This window comes from Astyanax mexicanus, chromosome 18 (genome assembly GCF_023375975.1).
Source record: "Astyanax mexicanus isolate ESR-SI-001 chromosome 18, AstMex3_surface, whole genome shotgun sequence".
Classification (NCBI taxonomy): Eukaryota; Metazoa; Chordata; class Actinopteri; order Characiformes; family Acestrorhamphidae; genus Astyanax; species Astyanax mexicanus.
In genome coordinates this window covers 977,787-1,003,087 of record NC_064425.1, presented here as the reverse complement: position 1 = coordinate 1,003,087, position 25,301 = coordinate 977,787, and the positions used below count along the sequence as shown (strand labels likewise).

At 32.6% G+C, this 25,301-nt stretch overlaps 1 protein-coding gene across 1 annotated transcript; it reads right to left on the bottom strand.

Moving 5' to 3' along the window:
* Positions 1-108: 108 nt before the first annotated feature.
* Positions 109-24,352, bottom strand: pdzd3a (PDZ domain containing 3a). Its single transcript, XM_022675312.2, has 11 exons — positions 24,249-24,352; positions 10,232-10,259; positions 9,951-10,015; positions 8,685-8,890; positions 6,453-6,657; positions 5,843-5,979; positions 5,542-5,746; positions 4,376-4,572; positions 2,667-2,861; positions 2,342-2,566; positions 109-1,187 (listed from the first exon to the last, which is right to left on the bottom strand). The coding sequence occupies exons 1-11, from the start codon at positions 24,262-24,264 to the stop codon at positions 1,155-1,157; spliced, it is 1,512 nt and encodes a 503-aa protein (XP_022531033.2). The 5' UTR covers positions 24,265-24,352; the 3' UTR covers positions 109-1,154.
* Positions 24,353-25,301: the final 949 nt, after the last annotated feature.

Below are 25,301 nucleotides of genomic sequence, written 5' to 3'. Positions count from 1 at the left end.
ATTTAAACAATACCAGTGAAACACTTCCTGAAAATAATACTAATATAATTAGGCTTTATTAAACATTAAAACATGGTAAATTAATATTTAAAACATAGCAAACATCAACACTATCATATACAGCTTTATTTACATGATGACAGAGTTCTGTGACTGATTAATTTATACATACATCTGTCTTAAATATCATATATCAAATATATGTCTTAAAATGCTTTAATGGAATTGCAATGGGAATGAGAACATGAATAAAAGCATCCTCAGCTTTATATTCATTTTATATGTGAAGTATATATAAAGAAATTAAATGTTAAACTTAAATCTGCCTTTGATTGTGCCCTCTCCTTTAATAATAATGAAATAAGAGAAAACGGAAGATAAAATAACTAAAGAAAAGTGAGATTAGGTAAATAGGGACTAGGTAACTTTGAGGAAAGATTTTTACCTTAAAAAAAAAACATTTTATACAGTAAAATTGTATTTTACATACATTTGTAATGTGACGTGGAATTGATTAAATACATTTTTATTTTGGTATAAATCTTTGGATTAACAGTATGAGGAAATGAGAACTTTGTAAAAACGTAGAAGAAATAAGAAAATATGAAATAAAAACAATGCAAAACAGCGAGTACATACATTTTAGAATGTAATCGAAATATAATTTAATATTTACATGTTTACAAAGACAAATAAGACATGTTTTATACATTTCTATTTGCATTCTGTATGAATTCTGATGACAATAAAAATAAATGTTTTTATACCTCATTAAATATATCTTCTGTCTTAAGTCATTTATAACAAGAAAAATCATTTATTTGTAATACTGCAATATATTTTGTCTTTTTATTTTAACACAGATACTAATGTTTGCATTATATATTTGTAATAAAACAATATTAACATTTATTCATACAACAAAATCTGAAGTACATGAAGTTTATTATACAGGGAGTAATGAGTTATTTGAGATGCAGCTAGAAACGTTTATGCATCTAAAGGTTAGAGGTTTAATAAAGCATTTTAAATGCATGCAGTTCTTTTATTGTATTTTAGATATATCACATCTTCATTGACAGGACAGCAGATGTGATTCAGTGGTTTCAGCAGGACGATGATTCTTGAGTTTATTGGATAAAGTTCACAATCCGTCACACAAAACAGTCTTGTGTAGAATCTGGGACCTGTAAACAAAATATAAATAATATATATAAAAAAAAATAATAATAATATCTTTAAAACCTCAATGCTGAAATCTATGGAAGCTCATTTTTGCCACCTGTAGAAAACAAATACGGAGCTTCAGTAAGTCCCGTGAGATACTAAATAATCGTTATGAGACATAATTAGTCATAATAAGTCATAATTGAGAGAGTAAGTCATAAATATGAAACTTATTTTTAATTATGAGACATTAATCCATAATTATAACTTACTACCTCATAATTATGAGTCTATTATAACATTGTTTCATAATTATGACTTACTATCTCAATGACTTACTATCTCATAATTATGACTCATTATAACTTTGTCTCATAATTATTAGATAGTAATTCATCATTATGGGACATAGTTATAACTTTGTCTCATAATTATGAGATAGTAAGTCTTTGTTGTTTCATTATTATGACTTACTATCTCATAATTATAGCATTTTAAAAGTTGGTTTCATAATTGTGAGATTCAGAGTCATAATTAAGACAATTATAATTAAGTCATAATTATGAGACAAAGTTATAATAACAAATGCTATAATTATGAGATAGTAAGTCATAAAAATGAGAAACTAAGTCTTTATTATAATACAGAATGTGATAGTTATGAGTCATAATTATGAGGCATTCATCCATAATTATGAGATTAGTGTTTCATAGTTGTCTATGAATTGTCTTGAACATAATTATGACTCTTTAAAACCTTCCCATAATTGTGAGACAGTAAGTCATAATTATGAGACATAGTTATAATTGCGTCATAATTATGAGATAGTAAGCCCTAAATATGAGATTACTGTTTTATAATCATGACTTACTATCTCATAATTATGACTTAGTTTCTCATTATATTGCCTTGGTGAAAGATCCTCATTTTTTTTCAGGTGTCAGAAATGAGCTTCCATTAAAATCGAACCTTTAAGGGCGTGGAATTTAAAATCCCCACACAGAAGATAGAAATTCTAACATTTGAGATAAATAATTGCATGAATAGGAAGGTATTAAGTGTCTCTAAGTAATGTTTTTTATAACACCATAACACATATTTTCCAAAACTTGTACTCGTACTTTTTACCAGTGTCAGTACTTTGTAGTATCTTGGATACAGGTGTGTTTCTTACCTGCATGCTGTGTGAGATCAGGCCACAGCTGATGGTTAAGCCGCTCTTTCGGAGTTTTTCATAACCTGCTCTCTCCAGAACCAGCAGCCTGAGAGGACTTCCTGCTTTCTTAATGGTCCTCAGCACCTCCTCAAAGTGCTCCTCCTCCACCTTCTGCCCGTTCACCTCCACCACCACGTCCCCCTCCCACAGACCTGCCTTCTCTCCAGCTCCCCCCTCCACCACCTGCAGACAGGAAATAAAAATCTTACTCTGATCCAGCTGGAGAAGATCAGCATGGGTTCAGTTCAGGAACGTATAGTAGATAAGGAGAACAGAGGAGAACCTGGCTGATGTAGGTCCCTGTCCTGTTCTGGACGCAGGCCAGGTTAAAGCCGAATCCTGTCCCTTCTCTGTGAAGGACACACAGTCGAGGACACGGGGAGTTTGATGGCAGGTCTCTGCGTGGTAAAGTGGGCTCGGGAAAACTCTCTCTCTTCGGGTTGGTTTGATCATAAAACAACAAGGGTGAGAAACCAAGCTGTTGAGGAGACAAATAAGAACAATATTAGAGTTAATTTAGGTATAACAAAAGGTATAGCAAAACACAGTCCACAAAATCTCCAGATGTTCTAAATCAGGGGTGTCCAAACTTTTTTTGTTGGGGGCCAGAAGGAGAAATATATTTGAAGTCACGGGCCACAGACTCTGTAATAAAACAAATAATGAAATATACCACTTTAAATAATACATTTTCCTGATTATTTCATTTACACACCATTTTACTTGACTTACTATCTTTATCTTTGACAGTGTTGTGTAAACTAAGATTTTTAAAACTGATGTTTAATTTCATGATGTCTCTTAATATTAAACTACTTAATTATGGCTACTTTTAGACTCTTTGCCCCGTTTTTCTGCGCTAGAAATGCGCACCCTCTCTGCTTTTAGACTCTTTGCCCCGTTTTTCTGCGCTACAACTGCGCACTCTCTACGCTTTTAAACTCTTTGCCCCGTTTTTCTGCGCTACAACTGCGCACTCTCTACGCTTTTAGACTCTTTGGCCCATTTCTGACACCTAGCGTTCAAACTTTGAATCTCACATTATAAAAACCTGCTTTACAGCGGGCTAACTTTAATTCTATTTCTAAAATACCTCCGGGCCGCTCCAAAAAAGGAAATGGGCCGCAAATGGCCCGCGGGCCGTAGTTTGGACACCCCTGATCTAAATAATGCAGCTGCTTAAAGTAAAAAAAAAGCTAAAAGTTGCTTTTCGTGGACAGTAGAGCTTAGATTCTCTGCCCGAACCCAACCGGACATGACCCGAGATTTCCCACCACGTTCGGTTCGGGCTCAAGAAAACAGTCTAAGATGTAGGTGTCTGTATTTTAATGCTATATTTATTTTGGTCCATATTGCGCTCAATATAAAAATTAGTTTGTTTAGAAATTATTTTCTATTCTTAAACCATGTTAAATTATATTAGATTAGAATAAAGACATTCAGACATCTATCTTTACAATGTTTAGGCTGTGGATTATTGTTCGCATTGTTCGTGTGTTAATCTTTCGGACATCTGTTCTTAATAAACGTTTTTTCAAACAATAGGTCTGTGCTTCTTTAGTGTTGCAATGTTAATTAACATCATTCTGAACTGATTATTCTCATTTAAACATCCTGAATGTTTTTTTTTTTAAGCTCAGTTTAAACGTTTTACTTACTCAGAAAATGTTGGGTTTAAATTGGGTTTGGGCTCATAATGACAGTTTATGGAACAGGTCGGATAGGGCTTCAGATGCATACTTCAAACCGAGAAATGGGACTGATATGACACAATCAATGGCTGCTATGATATTAAAAATGGCATCAAAATCTTACCAGTTTGTTGCTCTTGACGTGTCATCAATTTACAGTGAGTAATCCAGCTTAGAAATCTTAGAATCTACTACAGACTAACCTTGGCACTGAGTTTATTGGGATGTTAATTGTTCTCTCATCCCATCGTCGCCCATCTGTATATATAGTAATACATTAGAGAACCATGAAAGTGCCCACCTGTGTGTAGTAGTCTCTGCCCTGGATGGAAATGGTGGTCAGTGTGACCTGCTGGCCGCTCTGTCGTATTTTGCTGACGATGTCCTCGTGCTCTCTGTTCTCCGCCTGCTCTCCGTTCACTGCTAGCAGCATATCCCCGTCCTCCATCCCTGACAACTCTGCTGGACTGTGAGGATCCACCTCCCGCATCAGGTGAGCTATCAAACATAGCATACTTCAAATCAACTGAAGGCAAAGCTAAGAGAGAGAATTCACACTGGGTGCTGCCCCCTCCCCACTCCCCCGCCAGCCTGCACTCACACTGCGTTTAAACAATCCGTGCCCGAGCACACTTATGCCATTACTCGTAACTCACTGCTCAGTGGGCTTCCGGTGTTGTGCTGAATTCAACACCCCCGCCATGAAAAGCACCCTCTCCTTGGAGTGCATATACTCTGTCTTCTTGATAAAAGTGTAAATAAGCCACTTTAACTTACTTAGATATACACGTCACACATTGCTCCTGAGAGGGGGTGCTTTTCCTTGCAGGGTGTCGAATTCTTCACACTAGTCAATCAAGCCATGCTTTGGGAAGTAACCATGCCCGGGAATAGCACATATTGCCTAGTGTAAGTACACCTTAATACTCTCAGCTTGTGCAAGAGTGCGAAAACGCATCTGTGTTGGACACAAATGGAATTTGGCCTCCAACTTTAACCCAATAGCATTTTACGAACATATATACACTAGTGAACAGCTTTCACTGCCTCAACCGCAGAGCAGTGAGGGTAAAGGCTTTGCATACTTCCAGCGAAACGAAGTTCTTGAGCATTGCACGAAGTAGAGCTGGCATACATTCTGACGCCTCGCATTGCCTGCCTCGTACACTCCACAACTCGCTCCTTTTTTAACGACCAATCACAGGCGTTATCGCATAGTGTCATTGGCCGTGGAGTTCGCCCAGCTTCCATATGCAAGACTTAGCGAACGAAGCCCCTGTGCAACATCTGCAGATGTTCGTTTCTCTGCAATTACGCCACATTGTTCGCTGAAGCCACACGAACATTGTCTCTGCATAAAGTATACCGAGGCCTTTACACGTCTGCTCTAAGGCCCAGCAAATGCAGCCTGGCTGTTTAGTACCTTTAATTTCAAGAACGTTTGTATATGTTCTGTAGCTGTCTCACCAATACGTCCTGAAGAGAGCTTCTCTTGGCGTAACAGGAAGCCGTAGCCCTGTGGTCCCTGGACAAGGTGCAGGGTTTTCGGTCTGTGGGGAAGGTTGTGAACACTGGCGAAAGCAGGAAGGATGGGCAGCCTCCGGCGGGCATAGCTCGCTTCACTTCTGCTGTCTATTACCATGATGGTCACGTGTTCAGCACTCTTCCTAAACTGCCAGCAACAAACGAAAGAGAACAGAGATTGTTAGACAAAGCAGCATTTGAAAAATAGCTTAAAGATTTTTTTAGATCTACAGTGAACACTTACCATTTTGGCCAGTGCAGAATGAGTGAGCGTAGAGACCATGGATCCATTCATCCAGATAAGACGATCTCCTGGCTGAACTCCTGCTTTTTCTGCTGGACCCTCTCCAACTGGACTCAAGTAATACCTTCCTCTCTCACCTGTACAAACACATATATATATATATATATATATAAAACAGTATTAACATTGGAACTAGTTTTGTGTCCCCTTGACTTTTGACATGCTCCATAAAAGCTAAAGAACACAATCTGAGCCAAATCAGTTTATCCTGGCCTATCCTTTAACCTATCCAGTAATTAAACAACTTTAACAAACGGTTAGAGAGCTTTATTGTGTGACAGCTTCAGAAGAGGCTTGCTTCTGGGGAGATGGCCATAGAGACAGAGTTGATGCAGTGTGTGGTGTACAGTCTGAGCACTGCAGGCTGACCTTTTACTTCTTCAACATCCGCAGCAATGCTGGCAGTACTAATGCATCTCTTTATTGAAGCTAGCCTAGGTACAAGTAGATTTTCCCAAATCATTGAGCCCTACACTACTCAGGAAACTTTTTTTTTTTAACCTGTCCTGCCATATTTTACAAACGTAGCTCTACTGTTAGAAGAAGTTACCTTCAATGGGGATGATGCCCAGGCCCAGACCCAGGCCTGGTACTCTGCTGATGTGGCACAAACGTGGGCGAGCGCAGTCTTCTCCTCTGTGTGCCCTGGCCAGAGCCACGAGATCCATTCCTTCAGACACGGCAACCTCATAATCCTCCGCCCTCAGAACCAGCAGACACAACTGCTGCCCAGACGCCTGAACCTTCATCACCACCTGCCGAACAGAACACAACTCTGCTGGTCTCTTTGGCTCTTTTTCTGCGCTACAACTGTGCATTCTCGCCGCTTTTAGACTCTTCTGCTCGTTTTCTGCGCCGTAACTGCGCATTCTCGTCGCTTTTAGACTATTCTGCCCGTTTTTTCCACTACAACTGACCACTCTCGCAGCTTTTAGACTCTTTGGCTTGTTTATTTCTCTAAAACTGATCATTCTCGCCGCTTTTAGACTCTTTGGCTTGTTTATTTCTCTAAAACTGATCATTCTCGCCGCTTTAAGACTCTTTGCCTTGTTTATTTCGCTAAAACTGATCATTCTCGCCGTTTTTAGACTCTTTGGTTTGTTTATTCCGCTACAACTGATCATTCTCGTCGCTTTTAGACTCTTTGGTTTGTTTATTCCCCTACAACTGATCATTCTCGCCGCTTTTAGACTCTTTGGCTTGTTTATTCCGCTACAACTGCGCATTCTCGCCACTTTTAGACACTGGCTTGTTTATTCCGCTAAAACTGAGCATTCTTGCAGCTTTTAGACTCTTTGGCCCGTTTATTCCGCTACAACTGAACACTCTCGCAGCTTTTAGACTCTTTGTCTTATTTATTCCCCTACAACTGAACACTCTTGCCACTTTTAGACTCTTTGGCTCGTTTATTCCGCTACAACTGCGCATTCTCGTCGCTTTTAGACTATTCTGCCCGTTTTTTCCACTACAACTGACCACTCTCGCAGATTTTAGACTCTTTGGCTTGTTTATTTCTCTAAAACTGATCATTCTCGCCGCTTTTAGACTCTTAGGCTTGTTTTTTCCTCTACAACTGATCATTCTCACAGCTTTTAGAACTCTTTGGCTTGTTTTTTCCACTACAACTGATCACTCTCGCCGCTTTTAAAGTCTTTGGTCTTCTTTATTTGGGGATATTGCGAGGGTTTTATGTTGTTTTGGGGGGTTATTTGGGTGCGTTTATCTGTGTTTGTAGATTAAAAAAGGTAAGAGAACTCTCACTCTCATATTTAACCAGTGATCAGATTGAAATGTGATGTTTCTCAATACTGGTCTTGTTTCAATACACTTGATTTATTAATCATTATTAATTTAAAGCCCAATACAGAGTGTGTTAAAGTAGGGAAATTTAAGTTTTAACTGTTAACTAGTTTGTACTTTTGTTTATTTTTTTGATGCAATCCCAGATTCATAATAAGCCAGCTAAAGGGGAAAACGTGGCATGTAAAAGCTTAAACACCAAATTTAACCACAAGACCATTTTTATTCAGAAGAAACTATTAAGAGAATCATTAGTGGCAGACCAACCTTCTATGTTAATGCATTAAAATATAAATTAATAAAACATTGATATAAAAATTTACAGTACAAGTGAGACAATCAATCAGAATATAAATTACAGTTTAGATTTTCTGCCCGAGGCCGACCCGATGCCTGATTCTTAAACCATGTTAAATTATCTTAGAGGAAAGTCATTCAGACATTATTCTTGTAGCCTAATTTACTGATTTTTCTTAAATATTAGGTCTACGCTTCTTTAGTGTTACAATGTTAACTGTAATTTTTTTTAAAAATATGTTTTAAAGATGTTTTTTAAAATCTCAGGTTTAACACTCTATTTTCCAAAAAAAATATCGGGTTTAAATCAGGCTCGAGCTCATAATCAAAAGTGAATTTGGTGGATCGGGTCGGGCTTGGGTTGAAATTGCATGGGCTCGAGCCGAGTCGGGCTGGATTTTTTGGGCCCAGTAGGTAAGCAGACAAGCTGTCAAACGTTTGGGTTAATTACTGTACCATTATATAGAGTTTATCTAATCAGAATAGAATCTTATCTGATCCAGATAAGTATAATTCATTGTTGCATTTAGCATTCATCATTTACCCTAAAGACCGCTGTTTTAGTACAGCATTAGTGACTTTGGGAATCTAGGCCACCTTGAGAACACTGAGCTCAGAAACACTGTAGTGTTTATTTATTTATTTTTAGTTTTTTTGCAGTTCTGTTAGGAAGCAGGTCTATTACCTTTTCATACTCCTGATTGTCCACAAAGTCCTCATTGACCTCCAGGACTCTGTCTCCGTCCCTCAGGCCGCTGCGCTCTGCTGCACTCCACGGGGATACCTGCTGAACCACATGACCCCTGCAGCTCCTCTCCTTCCTCAGGAAGAACCCGAAGCCCTCGCCCTCCTCTCGCTTCAGCAGACATAACCGCGGCTTCACCGCCGGCTCTGAGGAGAATTCAGATCGTTTAGAATATGAGTAAGTAAATTAGAGCTCCTAAGCGCTGCCACTATGATCGGGAGATCGCTGGTTCGAATCCCAGTCATGCAGGTTGCCATCAGCTGTCAGAGCCCTGAGAGAGCACAGTTGTCCTTGCTCTCTCTGGGTGGGTGCAGTAGATGGCGCTCTTTCCACAGCACAAGGCTGCATCTGTGAGCTGATGTATCAGGAATTTCTCCAGATTCTCAGAATCCTTTGATAATATTACGGATTGAGATGGTGGAATATCCAATGTCTTCACAATGACCTTTGTCAGTCTTTGCTTCTCAAAAAGACGGTGTCTCTCTAAAATGCTTATTTATACTCAGTAGTGAAGAAAAGCGAACAAGGAAATTGTTCCTATTGCATCCTTTTTTTTTTAGCAACATTAGTATTGTACAATTTAGCTTAAATGCATAAAAGTCTAGTCTGATTCATCACGTTTGAAGTGGAAAATAGAATAAAATAGAACAGAATAGAATATTCTGTAAAATCAGATATTAAGTACTAGCTTATAAGAGTATCCAACCTTTCGCACACTTCACAATTACAATTTTATTATTTTCTGTTATTTATTTATTTATTACATTTTTTCTAGTTTGTATCCTATTTTCTCTTCAAGGAAAGCACAGCGACTCGGTTCTGATACATCAGCTCACAGATGCAGCCTTCTGCTGATCCACATCACCCTAGGAGTGATGAGGAGAAAGAGAGAGCGCCATCTCCTGTACCCACGCAGAGAGAGCAAGGCTAATTGTGCTCTCTCCGGGCTCCGGCAGCTGATGGCAAGCTGCATGACGGGGATTCAGACCAGTGATCTTGCAGCTGTTTTTTATTAGTACCACTTTTTCCCATCAAATTTTAATGAGATTTTCAGGAATTGGTAAAATGTTTTAGTTTCAGTATCTGATATGTTTCTATGTTCTATCATGAATTAAATATGGGCCCATACGTGTTGAAAATCATTGCATTCATACTGATTATGTATTATTTGTTTTTACAGCAGAAAGGATGGAGGATGGCTGGTACCTGTGTCATCGGAAATCACTAAGGCTGGATTGTCAATTCCCTCTTTTGGGTTAAAGGTGAACTTTCTGTGAAGATGAAAAGTGGTTATTGTGGTCATATAAAGTTTTTACAAAGAGACTTTCAATTTATATTAACAGATTATTATTATATCATACATGTATTCATCAATCTGACAGACATGGTTCGGTAAAGCTGTAGTGGAGGCCTGCTTACATTTCACTCAGTCAGTCAGTCTTGAAATTAAGATTAATAATGAAGAAGCTCTTAGTTAAGATACTTACTGTGGTGGTTCTGTTGCATTCGCTGCCCCTGTAAATATAAAACAATCCAATGCCTTTAAAAAGCTTGTGATCTTTTGTAATATCAATAAAGTATGTGATAATGTTTGTGATAATAATGATTAAATATATATTAAATATTAAATTATATGTTTAGATGCTACTAAACCAGGGGTATCCAGTCTTATCTCAGTGTGAGATAAAATATGGCCTCCGCCTTTAACCCACCCATGCAGTAAAAACACACACATACACACTAATAAACACACGGCTCAGTTGGGTAGAGTTGCCAGAAACAGAACTCAAATAAATGTAAATCTATACATAAAAACCACTTGACAACTTGAGTATAAAAACTCCTTAGCCTTTAAACAGGCCTTGTATCCAGACAGTTTCTTTAACTCTATGGCTGTTTGATCTTAATCCCCTCATTGAATAGAATATGTAATGGCAATTCTATCCACAACTTTATTGGTGATTGTTTGTCAGTCCTGTGTTCACGCTCGCCGAACTTCTAATTGCTCACACCTGGACTACCTTGTATAAATACCCCTGTGTTTCTTTTATTCCCTGGGCAGGTATTCTGTCACGAAAAATTCTAACAGGCAGAGGAAAAGGCAAGTGAAGTCCAAATACAAAAACAGGACAGCAACGTTAAACAAACGATAAAAAGGGCAAGACAAGAGAGGGATAGAAAAAAAAACACAAAAAGGAGTCGGTAACAAAGAAGAACAAACAAAAGAAATGCTTAGTAAAAGTGCTAGCAAGCCATATTCAGTATCCAGTAAGTCAGGACTAACATTATGATGCAGCTCACCAGACAAATAGATTAAATAGAAAGTTAAAAGTTAAAAGTTAAACTTAAAAGTTGTGTGACCACTTGATTGAATTGCCCAGTTGAGCTTAACAGAACGGGATGCTATCATTAGCTTTATCAATAATTTATTTTTTACATAATAAGATCTAGATCGGTAAATTATTAACATATGTTTTATTATACTATAAACATAACATTTTACTCTAACATGTACAGTATATGAGGCTTTAACAGATATATAAATATTTTTATTTGTGTTTTATTTTGCACAGCAAACCTAATTATTTTGTAGTTCTTTGCATTACAGTGTCTGTTCTGTAATACTTGTCAGTAATAGGAACTGAATAGATAATAAATGAGTATCCAGAAAGAGAATTTTACCAATAAATAATTTTTGACAAAAGTTTATTGTCAAACAATAATTTAAAGCAGAAACACTTCAGTAAGTACTGTCTCAGTGCTTTACACATGTGTTCTAACCTTTGTATTGTAGGTTTGGCTGTAGTTCACCAATTATATCAGTATATCTGTTAATCAGTCATAATCTCAGGTAACAGCTGACAGTTACAGTTATTATCAGAGGCCATCCATTAAACATTTACTTACTCAATAGCCGTGCAACCCCTGACCTGATATCAAATCATATAAAATATATTTGTGAAGAGCATTTTAAATCAAATGATGAATTAAATGATTTCACAAAGCAGTTTTGCTGAATTCCAGGATTAACTAAAATATATCAAACCCCTCAAAGCAAGAGTGACAAAATAAAAACCTCTTCAAAGCTGGAGGAAGATACTTTGGGGAGAAGTAGCCAAGTAGCATCACAGCGCTAACACTCGGAGGAAAACGCAGCGACTCGGTTTTGATACATCAGCTCACAGACGCAGCCTTGTGCTGATCCACATCACCCTAAGAGTGATGAGGGGAAAGAGCACCTCTCTCGGGGCTCTGGTAGCTGATGGCAAGCTGCATGACCAGGATTCAAGCCAGCAATCTCTTGATCATAGTGACAGCGCTAAACCTGCTGACCACTCGGAGCCCCAGACAACACAATCCTAATACTGTTTTATATTCACATGCTGTATATTCAGCCATTAAAATTATAACTTGATTTAATATATTTTTTAAATAAAACTGAGGTATTGCTTAAGTTGGACAACTCTGTTGTGGTAAAATATCAAGTATAAAATTAAATCAAAATGTATGTTTGTAACAAAATTTCACTGTGAACAGTTAACATGTTAACAACACTAGCTTGACCATGATTTTTATCAAAAATTTGTGCAGTTTGCTGTGACATGTCCATGAAGTTGGATGTGTGGATGACAGACAATAAAGTAGTGTCAAGTCTTATAAATATGGTAAATATTTAAAAAACTTAGGAATTAAATATTTAAAAAGTGATTTTTGTGATTTTGTGAAGTTTACAGATCAAAAAGACACAGTATTCTAATAATGACCTGTATAAATTATTAACAAAAATTCACTGCACTGTTACATAAGCCTGTTAATATACTCTGTTAATATACTCTGTTATTATACTCTGTTATTATACTCTGTTAATATACTCTGTTAATATACTCTGTTATTATACTCTGTTAATATACTCTGTTAATATACTCTGTTATTATACTCTGTTAATATACTCTGTTAATATACTCTGTTATTATACTCTGTTAATATACTCTGTTATTATACTCTGTTAATATACTCTGTTATTATACTCTGTTATTATACTCTGTTAATATACTCTGTTATTATACTCTGTTATTATACTCTGTTAATATACTCTGTTAATATACTCTGTTATTATACTCTGTTATTATACTCTGTTATTATACTCTGTTAATATACTCTGTTATTATACTCTGTTATTATACTCTGTTAATATACTCTGTTATTATACTCTGTTATTATACTCTGTTAATATACTCTGTTATTATACTCTGTTAATATACTCTGTTATTATACTCTGTTAATATTCTCTGTTATTATACTCTGTTAATATACTCTGTTATTATACTCTGTTATTATACTCTTAATATACTCTGTTATTATACTCTGTTATTATACTCTGTTAATATACTCTGTTATTATACTCTGTTAATATACTCTGTTATTATACTCTGTTATTATACTCTGTTAATATACTCTGTTATTATACTCTGTTATTATACTCTGTTAATATACTCTGTTATTATACTCTGTTATTATACTCTGTTAATATACTCTGTTATTATACTCTGTTAATATACTCTGTTATTATACTCTGTTAATATACTCTGTTATTATACTCTGTTAATATACTCTGTTATTATACTCTGTTAATATACTCTGTTATTATACTCTGTTATTATACTCTGTTAATATACTCTGTTATTATACTCTGTTAATATACTCTGTTAATATACTCTGTTATTATACTCTGTTATTATACTCTGTTATTATACTCTGTTATTATACTCTGTTAATATACTCTGTTATTATACTCTGTTATTATACTCTGTTAATATACTCTGTTAATATACTCTGTTAATATACTCTGTTATTATACTCTGTTAATATACTCTGTTATTATACTCTGTTAATATACTCTGTTATTATACTCTGTTATTATACTCTGTTAATATACTCTGTTATTATACTCTGTTATTATACTCTGTTAATATACTCTGTTATTATACTCTGTTAATATACTCTGTTAATATACTCTGTTATTATACTCTGTTATTATACTCTGTTATTATACTCTGTTAATATACTCTGTTATTATACTCTGTTAATATACTCTGTTATTATACTCTGTTAATATACTCTGTTATTATACTCTGTTAATATACTCTGTTATTATACTCTGTTATTATACTCTGTTAATATACTCTGTTATTATACTCTGTTATTATACTCTGTTAATATACTCTGTTAATATACTCTGTTATTATACTCTGTTATTATACTCTGTTATTATACTCTGTTAATATACTCTGTTATTATACTCTGTTATTATACTCTGTTAATATACTCTGTTATTATACTCTGTTATTATACTCTGTTAATATACTCTGTTATTATACTCTGTTAATATACTCTGTTATTATACTCTGTTAATATACTCTGTTATTATACTCTGTTAATATACTCTGTTATTATACTCTGTTATTATACTCTTAATATACTCTGTTATTATACTCTGTTATTATACTCTGTTAATATACTCTGTTATTATACTCTGTTAATATACTCTGTTATTATACTCTGTTATTATACTCTGTTAATATACTCTGTTATTATACTCTGTTATTATACTCTGTTAATATACTCTGTTATTATACTCTGTTATTATACTCTGTTAATATACTCTGTTATTATACTCTGTTAATATACTCTGTTATTATACTCTGTTAATATACTCTGTTATTATACTCTGTTAATATACTCTGTTATTATACTCTGTTATTATACTCTGTTAATATACTCTGTTATTATACTCTGTTAATATACTCTGTTAATATACTCTGTTATTATACTCTGTTATTATACTCTGTTATTATACTCTGTTATTATACTCTGTTAATATACTCTGTTATTATACTCTGTTATTATACTCTGTTAATATACTCTGTTAATATACTCTGTTAATATACTCTGTTATTATACTCTGTTAATATACTCTGTTATTATACTCTGTTAATATACTCTGTTATTATACTCTGTTATTATACTCTGTTAATATACTCTGTTATTATACTCTGTTATTATACTCTGTTATTATACTCTGTTAATATACTCTGTTATTATACTCTGTTATTATACTCTGTTAATATACTCTGTTATTATACTCTGTTAATATACTCTGTTAATATACTCTGTTATTATACTCTGTTATTATACTCTGTTAATATACTCTGTTATTATACTCTGTTATTATACTCTGTTAATATACTCTGTTATTATACTCTGTTAATATACTCTGTTATTATACTCTGTTATTATACTCTGTTAATATACTCTGTTATTATACTCTGTTATTATACTCTGTTATTATACTCTGTTAATATACTCTGTTATTATACTCTGTTAATATACTCTGTTAATATACTCTGTTATTATACTCTGTTAATATACTCTGTTATTATACTCTGTTAATATACTCTGTTAATATACTCTGTTATTATACTCTGTTATTATACTCTGTTATTATACTCTGTTAATATACTCTGTTATTATACTCTGTTAATATACTCTGTTATTATACTCTGTTATTATACTCTGTTATTATACTCTGTTATTATACTCTGTTAATATACTCTGTTATTATACTCTGTTATTATACTCTGTTAATATACTCTGTTATTATACTCTGTTATTATACTCTGTTATTATACTCTGTTATTATACTCTGTTATTATACTCTGTTAATATACTCTGTTATTATACTCTGTTATTATACTCTGTTAATATACTCTGTTATTATACTCTGTTATTATACTCTGTTATTATACTCTGTTATTATACTCTGTTAATATACTCTGTTATTATACTCTGTTATTATACTCTGTTATTATACTCTGTTATTATACTCTGTTAATATACTCTGTTATTATACTCTGTTATTATACTCTGTTATTATACTCTGTTAATATACTCTGTTATTATACTCTGTTATTATACTCTGTTAATATACTCTGTTAATATACTCTGTTATTATACTCTGTTAATATACTCTGTTATTATACTCTGTTAATATACTCTGTTAATATACTCTGTTATTATACTCTGTTAATATACTCTGTTATTATACTCTGTTATTATACTCTGTTAATATACTCTGTTATTATACTCTGTTAATATACTCTGTTATTATACTCTGTTATTATACTCTGTTATTATACTCTGTTATTATACTCTGTTAATATACTCTGTTATTATACTCTGTTATTATACTCTGTTATTATACTCTGTTAATATACTCTGTTATTATACTCTGTTATTATACTCTGTTAATATACTCTGTTATTATACTCTGTTAATATACTCTGTTATTATACTCTGTTATTATACTCTGTTATTATACTCTGTTATTATACTCTGTTAATATACTCTGTTAATATACTCTGTTATTATACTCTGTTATTATACTCTGTTAATATACTCTGTTAATATACTCTGTTATTATACTCTGTTAATATACTCTGTTAATATACTCTGTTAATATACTCTGTTATTATACTCTGTTATTATACTCTGTTATTATACTCTGTTAATATACTCTGTTATTATACTCTGTTATTATACTCTGTTAATATACTCTGTTAATATACTCTGTTAATATACTCTGTTATTATACTCTGTTATTATACTCTGTTATTATACTCTGTTATTATACTCTGTTAATATACTCTGTTATTATACTCTGTTAATATACTCTGTTATTATACTCTGTTAATATACTCTGTTAATATACTCTGTTATTATACTCTGTTAATATACTCTGTTAATATACTCTGTTATTATACTCTGTTATTATACTCTGTTATTATACTCTGTTATTATACTCTGTTAATATACTCTGTTATTATACTCTGTTATTATACTCTGTTAATATACTCTGTTATTATACTCTGTTATTATACTCTGTTAATATACTCTGTTATTATACTCTGTTAATATACTCTGTTATTATACTCTGTTATTATACTCTGTTAATATACTCTGTTAATATACTCTGTTATTATACTCTGTTATTATACTCTGTTAATATACTCTGTTAATATACTCTGTTATTATACTCTGTTATTATACTCTGTTATTATACTCTGTTAATATACTCTGTTATTATACTCTGTTAATATACTCTGTTAATATACTGTTATTATACTCTGTTATTATACTCTGTTAATATACTCTGTTATTATACTCTGTTATTATACTCTGTTATTATACTCTGTTAATATACTCTGTTATTATACTCTGTTATTATACTCTGTTAATATACTCTGTTAATATACTCTGTTAATATACATTGTTATTATACTCTGTTATTATACTCTGTTATTATACTCTGTTAATATACTCTGTTATTATACTCTGTTAATATACTCTGTTATTATACTCTGTTATTATACTCTGTTATTATACTCTGTTATTATACTCTTATTATACTCTGTTAATATACTCTGTTAATATACTCTGTTATTATACTCTGTTATTATACTCTTAATATACTCTGTTATTATACTCTGTTATTATACTCTGTTATTATACTCTGTTAATATACTCTGTTATTATACTCTGTTATTATACTCTGTTAATATACTCTGTTAATATACTCTGTTAATATACATTGTTATTATACTCTGTTATTATACTCTGTTATTATACTCTGTTAATATACTCTGTTATTATACTCTGTTAATATACTCTGTTATTATACTCTGTTATTATACTCTGTTATTATACTCTGTTATTATACTCTTATTATACTCTGTTAATATACTCTGTTAATATACTCTGTTATTATACTCTGTTAATATACTCTGTTAATATACTCTGTTAATATACATTGTTATTATACTCTGTTATTATACTCTGTTATTATACTCTGTTATTATACTCTGTTATTATACTCTGTTATTATACTCTGTTAATATACTCTGTTATTATACTCTGTTAATATACTCTGTTAATATACTGTTATTATACTCTGTTATTATACTCTGTTAATATACTCTGTTATTATACTCTGTTATTATACTCTGTTATTATACTCTGTTAATATACTCTGTTATTATACTCTGTTATTATACTCTGTTATTATACTCTGTTAATATACTCTGTTATTATACTCTGTTAATATACTCTGTTATTATACTCTGTTATTATACTCTGTTATTATACTCTGTTATTATACTCTTATTATACTCTTATTATACTCTGTTAATATACTCTGTTAATATACTCTGTTATTATACTCTGTTAATATACTCTGTTAATATACTCTGTTAATATACATTGTTATTATACTCTGTTATTATACTCTGTTATTACTCTGTTAATATACTCTGTTAATATACTCTGTTATTATACTCTGTTAATATACTCTGTTATTATACTCTGTTATTATACTCTGTTAATATACTCTGTTATTATACTCTGTTATTATACTCTGTTATTATACTCTGTTAATATACTCTGTTAATATACTCTGTTATTATACTCTGTTATTATACTCTGTTATTATACTCTGTTATTATACTCTGTTATTATACTCTGTTATTATACTCTGTTAATATACTCTGTTAATATACTCTGTTATTATACTCTGTTATTATACTCTGTTAATATACTCTGTTATTATACTCTGTTATTATACTCTGTTAATATACTCTGTTATTATACTCTGGTAATATACTCTGTTAATATACTCTGTTAATATACTCTGTTAATATACTCTGTTATTATACTCTGTTATTATACTCTGTTAATATACTCTGTTAATATACTCTGTTAATATACTCTGTTAATATACTCTGTTATTATACTCTGTTAATATACTCTGTTATTATACTCTGTTAATATACTCTGTTATTATACTCTGTTATTATACTCTGTTAATATACTCTGTTATTATACTCTGTTATTATACTCTGTTAATATACTCTGTTAATATACTCTGTTATTATACTCTGTTAATATACTCTGTTAATATACTCTGTTAATATACTCTGTTATTATACTCTGTTATTATACTCTGTTAATATACTCTGTTAATATACTCTGTTATTATACTCTGTTATTATACTCTGTTATTATACTCTGTTATTATACTCTGTTAATATACTCTGTTAATATACTCTGTTAATATACTCTGTTATTATACTCTGTTATTATACTCTGTTAATATACTCTGTTAATATACTCTGTTATTATACTCTGTTAATATACTCTGTTAATATACTCTGTTAATATACTCTGTTATTATACTCTGTTATTATACTCTGTTAATATACTCTGTTAATATACTCTGTTATTATACTCTGTTATTATACTCTGTTAATATACTCTGTTAATATACTCTGTTATTATACTCTGTTAATATACTCTGTTATTATACTCTGTTATTATACTCTGTTATTATACTCTGTTATTATACTCTGTTATTATACTCTGTTAATATACTCTGTTAATATACTCTGTTAATATACTCTGTTATTATACTCTGTTATTATACTCTGTTAATATACTCTGTTAATATACTCTGTTAATATACTCTGTTATTATACTCTGTTATTATACTCTGTTAATATACTCTGTTATTATACTCTGTTAATATACTCTGTTAATATACTCTGTTATTATACTCTGTTAATATACTCTGTTAATATACTCTGTTAATATACTCTGTTAATATACTCTGTTATTATACTCTGTTAATATACTCTGTTAATATACTCTGTTAATATACTCTGTTATTATACTCTGTTATTATACTCTGTTAATATACTCTGTTATTATACTCTGTTATTATACTCTGTTAATATACTCTGTTAATATACTCTGTTATTATACTCTGTTAATATACTCTGTTAATATACGCTGTTATTATACTCTGTTAAAAAACAAAACTTACTGTTCATGCGAATGCATATAAGCAACATCTGTCTGCATATAGAGATGCTGTTAGTGCTGCTAAGACAACCTACTTTTCTGACCTCATTAACAGTCAGCATAGAACAAACTCTCGGCACCTCTTCTCAACAGTTGATAAGCTATTTAAAAGTCCAGACAGCACTCTTGTACCCTCTCCAGCCCTTTGTAACACTTTCCTACACTTCTTCGACTCCAAAATAGCAAATATTCATAGATCCCTGATCTCTGCTTCTTCTGGACCCCCCTCTCACTCCTCTCATACTACCAACCTCTCTCATTTTAACATTTCTTCCGCCTCTCTTGCTGCCTTTAACAGTATTGACTCTTCCTTTATCGCTAATATTGTAATGTCTTCTAAGACCACAACCTGTGCTCTAGATCCACTCCCCACCAACTTAACTAAAGCCTGCGTACCTGCCTTGCTCCCCCACCTCACTGTTCTCATCAATCAATCACTTCTCCTTGGTCAGGTTCCATCTGTTTACAAAACGGCTGCAGTCACTCCTATACTAAAGAAACCTGGTCTCGACCCTTCTGACCTCAACAACTATCGCCCTATTTCCAATCTCCCCTTCCTGTCTAAAGTCCTTGAAAGAACTGTGGCCTGCCAATTGCAACATTATCTTGAATCACAAAACCTATTTGAACCCTTTCAATCTGGTTTCCGACCCTTCCACAGTACTGAAACGGCATTGGTCAAGGTTATTAACGATTTACTGGTAGCTGCTGATGCTGGTGCTCTAAACATTCTTTTGCTTCTAGATTTAAGTGCTGCATTTGACACAATTAACCACTCTATCCTTCTATCTCGACTCTGTGAACTTGGCATCGTTGGCACTGCCCTGGACTGGTTCTCATCTTACCTAACTGACAGAAAACAATTTATTTCATTGGCTGGCTATTCCTCCCATACCTCTGTGATTAAACACGGAGTACCACAAGGATCAGTCCTTGGACCTCTCCTGTTCATCATCTATATCCTTCCTCTTGGGCCTCTGTTGCGTCACTTTAACCTAGACTTCCACTGTTATGCGGACGACACCCAAATTTATCTTAGCACTAGTTCTATCAATAACCCACCCACTACTCATTTAGAAAGCTGTCTCTCTGCGATCCAGAACTGGATGAAGGACAATTTTCTCATGCTAAACAGTAATAAGACCGAGCTCATCCTAATCAGCACTAAAGCAGTCCTCAATCAAACTCCTACTCTCTCTCTCAACTTTGGCGGTACAGTAATCTCTCCCTCTACCCAAGTCCGAAATTTGGGCGTTCTTCTAGATTCCACTCTCTCTTTTACAGCTCACATCAACTCTGTGGTGAAAACTGCATTCTTTCATCTGCGCAGAATAGCTAAAATTCGACGATCCCTTACTCAGTCCACTGCTGAAATACTCCTTCATGCTTTTATTTCCAGCAGACTAGATTACTGTAACTCCTTGCTTGCTGGCATTAGTTCTTCCTCTATCCATAAACTCCAGATGGTACAAAACGCAGCTGCCCGTTTACTCACTCACACTCGCACCCATGAACACATTACACCTGTTCTCCAAAATCTTCACTGGCTCCCTGTTAAATACAGGATTCAATTCAAGATTCTCTTACTTACCTATAAGGCATTAAATAATCTTGCACCTCCTTATCTGTCAAACCTCCTTCTTCCTTACAGACCATCTCGATCCCTTAGGTCTGCTACTGCTGGACTTCTTAAAGTCCCAGCCTCTAAACTCCGTGGCTTTGGTGATCGGGCTTTTTCCAGACTTGCTCCTCAACTATGGAATTCTCTCCCATCTGTGGTCAAACAATCCTCCTCTCTTTCCTTGTTCAAATCTACACTCAAGACTCACCTCTTTTCTCTTGCCTACGGCCTTCCCTCTGTTTAATGTACTATACCACTTATCCCTGCTGTCTGTTCTCGTACTATGTTGATTGTCTGTCACCACTTGTTGTGTAATGTTTCTATTTGTTTTCACAAATGATGACTGTAAGCGTCTTTGGGTTTTAGAAAAGCGCTATATAAAAATAAAGTATTATTATATTATTATTATTATTAATATACTCTGTTAATATACTCTGTTATTATACTCTGTTATTATACTCTGTTAATATACTCTGTTAATATACTCTGTTATTATACTCTGTTATTATACTCTGTTATTATACTCTGTTATTATACTCTGTTATTATACTCTGTTAATATACTCTGTTAATATACTCTGTTAATATACTCTGTTATTATACTCTGTTATTACTCTGTTATTATACTCTGTTAATATACTCTGTTATTATACTCTGTTATTATACTCTGTTATTATACTCTGTTAATATACTCTGTTAATATACTCTGTTATTATACTCTGCTTTTATACTCTGTTATTATACTCTGTTAATATACTCTGTTAATATACTCTGTTATTATACTCTGTTATTATACTCTGTTAATATACTCTGTTAATATACTCTGTTATTATACTCTGTTATTACTCTGTTATTATACTCTGTTATTATACTCTGTTATTACTCTGTTATTATACTCTGTTAATATACTCTGTTAATATACTCTGTTATTATACTCTGTTATTACTCTGTTATTATACTCTGTTAATATACTCTGTTAATATACTCTGTTATTATACTCTGTTGTTATACTCAGGTGTAAGGAAAATTTATACTGGACACACAAACTAATAAACAGGTCTTCAGCACTTAATTCATTCTTTTCTATTTTTGCCTGGTTTAAAAATTAACAATATTTTAAGGTTACCCGTAACCATGGTAAATTTCCATGACCCATTTACTCATTTACTTTAAGAAAACTCTCCTTTACACTCTTTACACAATGTGCATTAAATGCTTCTTTGAGTAATGCCACATACGAACAGCTTTTAATTCTTTATAAATGTAATAAACATGTTATTAAAATTAAATAAGCTTTTAAAAGGTCCTTTAAATAAAGAACCTTTATTTGATGTAAATATTTCTTCATAATCTCTATCAAAATCACGGTTCAATGGAAAAACAAAAATATATATGATTGTTTTATAGTATAGTTTAGTTCTCATCATTTTTGAGATTGTATCTGATTGTATTTGGTGTATAAAAGGACACAGCAAATAGTGACTAAATGATAATATCAGAAAAAAACATTGGAAAAAAAATACTAAATCATTTGATAATCATAATGCAGATTAGCATTACAAAGTATTTTAAAGTACACATTTTTATTAAATGGCAGAAATGTGAAAATAAAATATATATCTCTGTTATCCTGAGATCATGTGTGAACACTCAGTTTAGAGTAAACAGAATCCACACGTTAACATTAGCTCAGCCTAAACACAAATACTGTGCAATATCATATCACAAATTTCCTTGATGGACTGAATTTTATATATTTTATATAAGTTTTTAAAGATATACAGTACCAAACTGAAGAACAAAAAGCTGATACAATTTTTAAAGCTCTAAATAATTTAAAAATAACTTTATTAGAAACATTATTCTTTAGGAAATCAATGTGTATTTACTCAATGTATATTTCTAATCATCTCATTACCATAATACAGATAAGCATACAATAAAAATATACAGCTCTGGAAAATAAAAAATAAGAATTATCAAATTGAAAATCTCTGGAATATAATCAAGAGGAAGATTGATGACCACAAGCCATTAACAAACACTGTGCAATATCATATCACAATTTTCCTTGATAGACGGAATTTTATATGTTTTATAAAGTTATATAAGTTTTTTTAATTATGCCAAACTAAATATAAAACCTACAGTTTACTTCTAACACAAAAATATGAGCTAGTACTATTTTTAAAGCTCTAGATAATCTAAAAAAAATAACTTTATTAGAAACATGGTTCTTCAGGAAATCAAAATATATTCTTTTATGGCATTACTCAATGTGTATTTCTGATCATCTCATTACCATAATACAGATAAGCATACAATAACGAAATCTACAGCGCTTATAAATGATGAGTTTCTTTGATTTTACCAAATTAAAACCTCTGGAATATAATCAAGAGGAAGATGGATGATCACAAACCATCAAACCACCAAACTGAACTGCTTGAATTTTTGCACCAGGAGTAAAGCAGCATAAAGTTATCCAAAAGCAGTGTGTAAGACTGGTGGAGGAGGAGAACATGCCAAGAGTCTATTCCACCAAATATTGATTATTTCTGAACTCTTAAAACTTTATGAATATGAACTTGTTTTCTTTGCATTATTTGAGGTCTGAAAGCTCTGCATCTTTTTTGTTATTTCAGTCATTTCTCATTTTCTGTAAATAAATGCTCTAAATGAGAATATTTTTATTTGTAATTTGGGAGAAATGTTGTCTGTAGTTTATAGAATAAAACAACAATGTTCATTTTACTCAAACATAAACCTATAAATAGCAAAATCAGAGAAACTGATTCAGAAACTGAAGTGCTCTCTTCATTTTATTTGCAGTGATTTTAAACACTGGTCTTGTATTGATGATAGAAATGATCCAGATCAGACTGGCTGTAGGTAGGTAAGAGCTCAGGTTACCTGTGGTGTATCTCATGGTGCTGCTTGTCTGGATCCTGGTGGGTGTAATGGGCAGGAGACAGCGAGGAGGTTCAAGGTGCAAACTGAACCACCGAACAGTTCAGTCCTCTGGACTCCTCCTTTCTGCTCCACACTGAGTTTAATGTGTAAGCTAAGGTTTATGAGACTATAGCCCAAACAACAGACCCAGCTTATATTACATAACATCATCTAACAGAGGGTCAAACCTCAAGAACCAAACAGAACATATTTATCACTTAAAGAGACATTCTGGAGAAAATAAAAGCACACTGATTTAACCCTCCTACCACATGACTGACCATTTATTAGCCAAGCTAATAAATAATACATAACCAAGAAAAATTTATCAGTACCAGAATTGATTAAGATTAGCTGACACAACAACAATCCCCAGTGTTTGTAGTGTTATATACTAGTGAATCTCAAAAAATTAAGAGTATTATTAAAATGTTACTTTATTTCAGTAATTTAGTTTAAAATGTGAAACTCGTATATTATATACAGCTCTGGAAAAAATTAAGGGACCACTACAGTTTCTCTGATTTTGCTCTTTATAGGTTTATGTTTGAGTAAAATGAACATTGTTGTTTTATTCTATAAACTACAGACAACATTTCTCCCAAATTCCAAATAAAAATATTCTCATTTAGAGCATTTATTTACAGAAAATGAGAAATGACTGTTTTAAGAGTTTAGAAATTAACATTTGGTGGAATAATCCTGATTTTTAATCACAGTTTTTAATCATGCATCTTGGCATCATGTTCTCCTCCACCAGTCTTACACACTGCTTTTGGATAACTTTATGCTGCTTTACTCCTGGTGCAAAAATTCAAGCAGTTCAGTTTGGTGGTTTGATGGCTTGTCATCATCCATCTTCCTCTTGATTATATTCCAATGTGCCAAGTCCTGCTTGAAAATGAAATCTGCATTGGCTGTAAGCCATAATCATCAACAATAAAAGAAATAAACACTTAAAATAGATCATTCTTTGTATAATGCATCTATATAATATATGATATATTGATATAT

What these genes read in the sequence shown, in the direction of transcription:
- pdzd3a (XM_022675312.2), bottom strand. An exon ending in ACAATCAGGAGTATGAAAAG is followed by an intron (nt 6,658 to 8,684) that starts GTAATAGACCTG and finishes TCTGTTCGGCAG; the next exon opens with GTGGTGATGAAGGTTCAGGC. An exon ending in GGGCATCATCCCCATTGAAG is followed by an intron (nt 5,980 to 6,452) that starts GTAACTTCTTCT and finishes GTGTTTGTACAG; the next exon opens with GTGAGAGAGGAAGGTATTAC.